This window comes from Rhyacophila brunnea, unplaced genomic scaffold (genome assembly GCF_057557595.1).
Source record: "Rhyacophila brunnea isolate RB1 unplaced genomic scaffold, BYU_Rbru_1.0 scaffold_12, whole genome shotgun sequence".
Taxonomy (NCBI): Eukaryota; Metazoa; Arthropoda; class Insecta; order Trichoptera; family Rhyacophilidae; genus Rhyacophila; species Rhyacophila brunnea.
In genome coordinates, this window is record NW_028232774.1 from 39740417 (window position 1) to 39748659 (window position 8243).

The 8243-nt window shown below is 34.6% G+C and overlaps 1 protein-coding gene across 1 annotated transcript; it reads right to left on the minus strand.

Annotated features, from left to right (window-relative positions):
- Positions 1-771: 771 nt before the first annotated feature.
- LOC147078171 (AN1-type zinc finger protein 2A) lies at positions 772-7468 on the minus strand. The gene is made up of 6 exons (XM_085961288.1): positions 7272-7468; positions 7137-7179; positions 6510-6696; positions 5167-5321; positions 4006-4135; positions 772-2247 (listed from the first exon to the last, which is right to left on the minus strand). Exons 1-6 carry the CDS (start codon positions 7324-7326, stop codon positions 2074-2076), a joined length of 744 nt encoding a protein of 247 aa, XP_085817414.1. The 5' UTR covers positions 7327-7468; the 3' UTR covers positions 772-2073.
- Between the last annotated feature and the right edge of the window lie 775 nt (positions 7469-8243).

Below are 8243 nucleotides of genomic sequence, written 5' to 3' on the forward strand. Positions count from 1 at the left end.
GCTGAGATAATATTACACTGTTTACACGTGCATGGATTTACTGTTGACAGTAAGTATTATCGCGGCCATAACAAGAAAATGTATGGGTAAACATGTATTATGCTGCAGTTGCAAGCTTGCATGCATGAATCGAAGCTTCTGAATTTCATGCGACAGTAGGGATTCTTTCGATTTGTGTAGTGGCGAACCTGCCAGCAAAAAAAACCAACTATACTCATTTTGCGGTTAACCGATTTTCACTACCTGTCAAATAGTACTATAAAATGACAACATCGCGTCTCGCTTACTCTTGAAGAATGAGTTTGGAGTCAGCACTTTTATATGTAAACAGTTATTGTCACGATAGTTTAAAATACGCACTATCTGCCAGTAAATCCATGCACGTGTACGGGCGCTATAAATACTGATTCATTTAGGATTTGTTTAATTTTAAGGTATACAAAGAATGTTTTAATTGTAGATAATACAAGCAATCACTGGTCACTTTAAATATTACCAATAATTTTGATTTGATAGTGACGGAATCATTCTTTGTTCCCAGGCATACAATGAGAAAGTATTACATGTGGTTATAATTCAAATGTGTTCTGAAAAGTGCAACAACTATACAATTAAATATTAAATAACTATTAAAATTCACAAGCTGAAGAGTAAAAGTAACTCTTAAAACATGGCTATAGAAAAGTGAAGAAAATCATATTATTTGGTTTAAAATCTTGCGAATTAAAACTAATAGATACCTACGCAATATTTTGAGCTACTATCACATGACGTCACAGTTAGCTGCCGCTACGGGAAAGAAGTGTGTAATGTTGTTTTTCTTGGTGTCAAAAATATTATCAGACTGATGCTCCCATCCCGTAGCACATTTTGAAACTTTAAACGAAAATTGTCAGTTGGCAAAATCTGCCGAAATCACCAGAACAACAATGAGATCACCTCATGTTGTACTGCACTGCATTGAATTGAACACTGTATTGAACTCAATGAATGTTTTTTATCATTATCTAGATGCCTACACATTTTCGAATCATGTCAAAATCGCGTGTTTTTGGTTTTTAGCGGTTGGCACTATGTATTTTCTATAAGAATGTTGTCTATTATCTATAGTCTGCGGGTTGGGTTCCGTTCAAACTATTATTGAATTTACTCCATCATTGAATTTACAAAGATTGTGTTCGCCGTGACAGCGTGACAGTACGCGACATGCATCTCAATATAACCACAACTATATTGGCAATTATGAGTGTACAAAGTAATGTTGATTAATTAAATATTGTTAGTTGAAATGGTCAAACACTAATACATACATATAAAAACAAAAACAATCGTTTATATCTTCAAAAACTTAACAGTCCAAAAAGGTTTTTTGGCTCAGTGAGCTACATAAAACACATATTGTGTGAAGTTAACAGGTATCTATCTAAAACAACAGCATGTCAACAATGGAATAGGTACAGAATAAATCTTCGCCTTGGTGGTGAAAGACCTATTGAAAAATTTATGTCGTACTAAACACATTTATTTTAGTGTGTTGATCCTTTAGCAATTCATATCAAAATATCAACTAGTTCTTTTCACCATCATACAATTTAGTTTTCTGTGAATCATTTGGTCAAATAAAACCATTTTTGGAAATTGTGTAGAGCTATATTCACCACCAAGGCGACGAAATGTGAAATGGTAATAACTTTATATTAAAATATTTAGGAATGAAAAAAAATGTTTATGACAAGATGACTGATGTATGAAAAATATTACACTGGCAACATTGTACAGTAATACCCAGTACATAATTTCGAACATTAAAAAATATTCAACAGTATGTAGTAGGATAGGATATTATATTCGGAGACTATGCAAATATCAATAACAGAAAACTTAAATCCAGAATGAAGTAAGTAGTATAATTTATAACAATATGTTGTATTAAACCAAACCAAAATATTATATTCTTGGAATGAATATAGTAACAAGTAGGTATATTATAATTTTAGGGTTACTTTAATAAAAACCAGTCAAATATGAATAGTATCTCTAACCTATGGCTTTTATTGTTCACTTTTGTCATAGCTAAGAAAGCGTACACTTTGAGTTGGATTGTTCACCTCCCACGCGTTGTCTGTTGTTTTGATTTCTGAGTAACGATGGATTCCCTTGATGTGAAGATCCTGGGGGTTGTGATATCGGATTCGCTTCGTCTTGCATAGACAATGATAGAGCTCGAGCGAGGGCCTCATCTTCAGACTGTAAATGTCAAAACATATATCTTTATTGAAAATAAATAACTCTCCTCATTTTTCTTAATTTTTGTAGATTGGAGATACAGATATAGCATAATATTGATTGAGTGAAAATATTAAATAGATACGAATTATTTTAGTTTCCCAGAAGCTCGATTTTTGGAATAAGCAATACCATAAAAGATATAATCGTTTTTAAAAACGCGAAAAAGCTTTAAAAGTATGGGTAATTTGAATGGTGTCCGATAATACCTTGAAAATTTGGGCGTGCATTTCTGATTGCATAAGATTTTGCATTATATTTTAGTCTATAGACTTCATGACAGCTAAAGTAAAACATGTAAACAAGAAAATAATCTAAAACGTGGTAATTACATTATCATATTTTATCAGTAACGGTTTTAGCAGCATTATTAAAATTATTGATTTGTAAAGTAGGTAGCTCTTTAATATTTAAAGAACCTACTCATGTCAGTTATTTACTTAATACATAATAATGATATTAGATTGTTAAATACGACGAGAATGTAAACAGAACTTCTGATGTATTTTACAAGCTTAATATGAATAAAATATGCATGTTACAAAATCACAATAAACACTTAAATAAGAATTTAAATACAAAATAACACTTTAAATACAAGTAATAACTGAGAGTAGTGATGTAAGACAGCATTCTTCGACATTCGTTATCAGCTGTCCAAATAATAAAATGATCAGCCGCTGGCAACAAACTAGCACCTCTGGTGACAAGCGGTCGAAGTCAAAAAGCTGCTTTTAGTTGAAGTTGTATAGCATCATCATCAGCCTGAATCTATCCACTGCTGGATAAAGGCCTCTCCAAGCTGAGTCCACTTCTCTCAGTCCTGTGCGTTGTGTTGCCACGTACTTCCGCAGAACTTTATCATTTCATCGATCCAGCGGCCTCTAGGTCTACCTTGCGGACGTTTTGTATCTCTTAGATACCACTGGATGACTAAATTTGTCCAACGATTGTTCCTTCTTCGAACTATGTATTTTTAGCGAACTCTATTACATCACATACCCTTGTCTGTTTTCTTATCGTACCGTAAGTTGTATAATATATCAGTCATATCGAAGCGAACGTAAAATTTCTCATATAAAACTGACTTTGACTTTTGACAATTCTCGTTTATGGGGCACCTGAGCTTAGAGCTCTTATCCCCTTCATCTGTCATATTTTATCTGTAGCAGAGGTTGTTTGAATTTACTTTTGTGAGTTTGTACTAAGTGTACTATGTGTGCGATTCTATTTTGTTTTAGTCCGGCTCTTGATGAGAACCGGGTGAGGTCTTTGCCTCTTAGGGTTGTTTGTTTGAAAGTTTTTCCTCGCTCTCGAGCCGCCTTCGCGAACAGCACCATCGCGCACGCATCACGTTCCATCCATCCAGTCAGTTCCACGTGCCCCTCGTCTTTCATCTGGAACCTTTTGTTCTTCTCTATGGGGGTTGGTTGGGAGGAGTGGGAGGCGAAGTTTAGAGCTCGGACGCTCACCAAACAAACCAGCTCCAAGCAATTGTCTTCAGAACGAAGAAAGAAACAGAACAAACTCTTTCTCTTACAGGGAACTTCATAATTATTATTCATAAGCTGGGATTCAAGCTGAAAATGATCTTTTCCCAACACACATGAGTCCTATGCTTATAAATAGTTTACAGTACTAAATACATATGTATGAATTTTATAATAAATTATTGTAGGCATACAGGGTCTACATCTGGAAAAAGAAATTTGAACAAACCATATTTCCTTGCACTTCAGAAAAAGTGCTCGGTCTACTAGATGAGGAGAGATCGGCAGGAGTTCCCCCGTTGTGGGATTTGTGTCCACTCGGAGCTTCCTTTGCTTTGAGACGAGTGGCAGCTGCCTCTCTGCAATAAAACAATTATTAAATATCTTTTTAGTGATATAGTGTTTTACACATACACACACTTTTCTGCAGAGCTGCAGCAGCATAATCTATATTATGTAGCTAATTTTACACATTTTGTATAAATCATTACACATGGGTGTTTGCCCGCAAATGTGAAGTGCTGCAATGCCAACGGTTACATGTAAATTGTACGTATTACATTTCACTGTAGCACAGTCACCGTGAGCTTTCTTATAAGAAAGAGATAACCGTATACTATACGGTCTCTAATTTCATTAAATTCAATATGAATATTCAATTTTCATAGCTGATTTTGGCCAAATTCATGAATTCAAGAATAAAACCTAACTTAACAAATAATCCAGTATATCGGCTATTTTCAAAATTAATTTACCGCTGGCTTCCTGTAAACCGACAAGAACCGTATTTTATTTAGACATGAATTTAATCTCAGTACTATACGACGCAAAGAGGTTAGAAGGTCTTTCATATACGATCATATATTTCCGATACAACATTTCACGGTGAAGTGTGATACGGCGAACTGCATACGTACAAATTTCCGAACAAGAACGTCAACAGGATAATTGAAACCTGCTACTAACATCGCTGTTTTGTCATGCACTTTCCTTTGTGCAAACGAGTGTAGTAACCTCAACGCTACTAGCCTATTCATCAGGGCAACAGTAATATTCAAAGGCGGCCATCACAGTCCAATTCGTAAGATACTGGATTCTCATCCATGTGTTTTGCTCAAAGCCTGGATGTTTTTGTGATTGTTTCACTACTACTACTACTGTTGCACTACTACACTACTGTCATTGGGCCTCATGCCATGTTGTAGTGTTAAATGGAAAAAAAATCATAGCAATGCTACGAAACACCGCTAGCGCTTACATTTTTACATAGTCAATATCGATTAATCAAACATTCTGTGCAAACAATTTTAAACTTCTTCTGCACTGTCTTACTCTTCAAAGAATGTTCTAAATCTGACATTTGAAGTATGTGTGACTGATATACACTTACGCAGCTTTTCTTCGCTTGGCCCCGAGTTTTCCTTCACATTGGTGATCGGTCGCATGGCGATGCTTGAAGCAGAAGTTCAACGAGCATTCCGGGCATACCAGTGAGACCATCTCTTTCCCTTTACAGCCTTTTAATGCGCACCGATTCGTGTACACCTAACCGAGTAAGAATACAATGTCATCTTCACATATGCCATTAATTTATATTTGCCTTTGCATTGCCTTCAATCAAATTTATATAATAATTGGTAATATAAAATAAAAGCATAATATGTCAATCCTCCAACATAATTTACGGTGTTATTGCATAAGTAGGGTCGAGAGGCAATCATTCTAACCTATGTTCAAAGAATGGATAAAACATGAACTGATTCAGAAGTGGTAGTATTTTATGAAGTACTATTGCATTACCCTGCAACGTTGCAACAAGAACAATACGTGAGCTGCAAGTCTGACATTACAAGAGACGACGGAAGTTTCAAGTTTCATGTTGAAGTTTGACGTAAGTCTGCAGGTTTGTAAATGGTTTTTAATTAATATGTTATTAATTCATTCATATCCTTTTTTCATCGTATTTCTTAAAAATGTCACAATTCTCTATTTATTTATATTTATTGCGAAATCAACCGGACAGTCAATAATCTGGATAATCGAGCTCTGCATACTGGAGAATCTACTGTATTAAAGCATTAAACGTCAAATATACTTAATTTTTTTGCCGTCAGGTTCGCCACTATCGCTCTACTGCGCAGACGCAGATCGCAAATAATCTTACTTTCGCATTGGAAATTCAGAAGCATCCAAACTTGTTTGATTTATGCAGGTCATCTTGCCAACTGCAGAATAATACATGTTTCCCCATACATTTTCGTATTGTGCACAGTACATCCATGCGCGTGTAAACGGGGTATTTTACCTGTTTACACGTGCATGGTTTTACTGTTGACAAGATTGCATGCATGAATCCAACAAGTTTGAAAGCTTCTGAATTTTAATGTGACAGTAAGATTTTTTCGATCTGAGCCTGCGCAGTAGAACAATAGTGGCGAACCTGTTTTTTAAAACGAATTTTCATGTTGCTATCTAGCTTGTCAAATAGTACGAAATAGTACCATAAAATGACAAGATCGCGTCTCGCTCACTCCTAAAGAATGAACTGAAGAGACAATCGGCAATTTTACATGTAAAAAGTTATTGTCATGATAGTTTAAAATTAAAGCCAGTAAATCCATGCACGCGTACAGGCGCTATTATATGTCGATTTTGTTCAGGGTTTGTGGAAAATCTTATTTATGAAATAGATGTCAGTTTATTGTGCAAATATGATACAAAACAGGGGTTTACCTTGTTTCTTCTCTGTTTGGCCGGATCAGCTTGACAATCGTTATCTATGTGTTCAGAGACTGCTATGTCGGGGGCCTCGCCTCTTTTCCCGGGGACGGGAACCCCGCACAGCGGACAGGCGGGGACTTGCACATCTTTCTTGCGAGCGCCGTCGCAGCCATGGTGGAGGTAGCTGAAGTGATCATTGCTGTAGAAAATACAATAATATATGTTTTAAAGAACGAGGCATCAAATAAAACATATTGACGTAAATATTAGGCGAGAATCGAAGTCGATAATTATTTAGATTTAACAACGGATTTTGTATCTATATATAAATATGTATGCTTAAAAAAATTAAGGTCATCTGATATTATAGGACATGCACATAAAGCACAAAAAAATTAGCATTATGCTTGATTTTATAGGTCATGTTGACATGTTTGATCTTTCAAATTGCAATAATTAGAATATTGTGATTATAAATATAGAAATGGTAGAAGTCACTGTTAAGTTGTAGACTCGACAAAAACATCACTATGCTTACTATCAATCAAATTTCAATCTCTTACATATAGTTAGAGGAAACATCTGTTTAGTATTTTAAAACTCCTTGTAAACATTTGTTTTAAACCAAAATAAACTTACCAAAATATTTGTTGACACGAATCACATTCCATAGGAAGGAAATCTAGAACAAAGATTTGTTGCTGTTATCATTCCTGTTATCACCAATATTATTATTACAGTGCATTCATTTTACGAATTTTCAAATAGTCTTACCCAGTTTATTACAAGTGTTTTCCGAGCAGTGTTTTCCTAAATCTGGAAACTCCATGTTTACTTGTTCTAATGTGATGTATTTTTGATGAAATTCAAGCGCTGATTGAAAGAATTAGTCACTACAAAAATTATTTATTGTAAAATATTTCTTCTAGAGACGTCGAATGACAAGAAATTTGAGAATCGAGAATGACAGCAAAATAGTTCGAGGCTGCCATAACACAAAAACCTATATAGTTGATTCGCTTGCCTAAAATTCCCGAATTCATGAAAAATAACATGTTAACAAAAAAATTTCATATCAAAAATAAATCATTCTATTATTCTTTTAATCTAGAAGGCTGAAAACCAAAAAAGGCAATGAGTATAATAAATAACTCTTCCAACACATATTTTTCCAAATTCATCAGCCATATTTTCTTGAGTCTATGGTCATTTATTGATTTTAGGCGTCAAATTTGAATTAGGATTTTAAACAAACGATACCTATTATTGCCTATTATTTTGAGGCCTCTATTTTCTATTATAATGTGCATTGATAAATAATTATTTTCGAACCATTATTTAGCCAGACTTGAGACATTAAATCTATTTTTATGGAATTGCTGGACATTTTAAATATTATTAAATTATATTATTTATCATCGAATTATACTACCTAGATTTTGTTATACGAGTGATGTCTAGCGACGTAACTACCTCAAGAATATGCAAGGTATTGGGGACCAGTCCTAGAAGACTAATGGTAGGAACCACCAGATTTGCAAGAACCGATCCATAATCCTATCAGATCCTGAATGAGTCAAACACGATTTTTCCATAACTGGAATATTTCTCTAAAAAAACTCTCAAACAAAAAATATTTTGGAATGGTCACCTGTTTTCTTAAATGTATTTCTTAAGCCGGTACTCACGGCTTATAGGCTCGCGAACTAATTATTTGGCATCCATACTGGTTACTGTATCTGCAAC

What these genes read in the sequence shown, in the direction of transcription:
- LOC147078171 (XM_085961288.1), bottom strand. Translation starts at nt 7,326, where the DNA reads ATGGAGTTTCCAGATTTAGGAAAACACTGCTCGGAAAACACTTGTAAT. An exon ending in TCGTGTCAACAAATATTTTG is followed by an intron (nt 6,697 to 7,136) that starts GTAAGTTTATTT and finishes TATTTTCTACAG; the next exon opens with CAATGATCACTTCAGCTACC. An exon ending in GCCAAGCGAAGAAAAGCTGC is followed by an intron (nt 4,136 to 5,166) that starts GTAAGTGTATAT and finishes GTTTTATTGCAG; the next exon opens with AGAGGCAGCTGCCACTCGTC.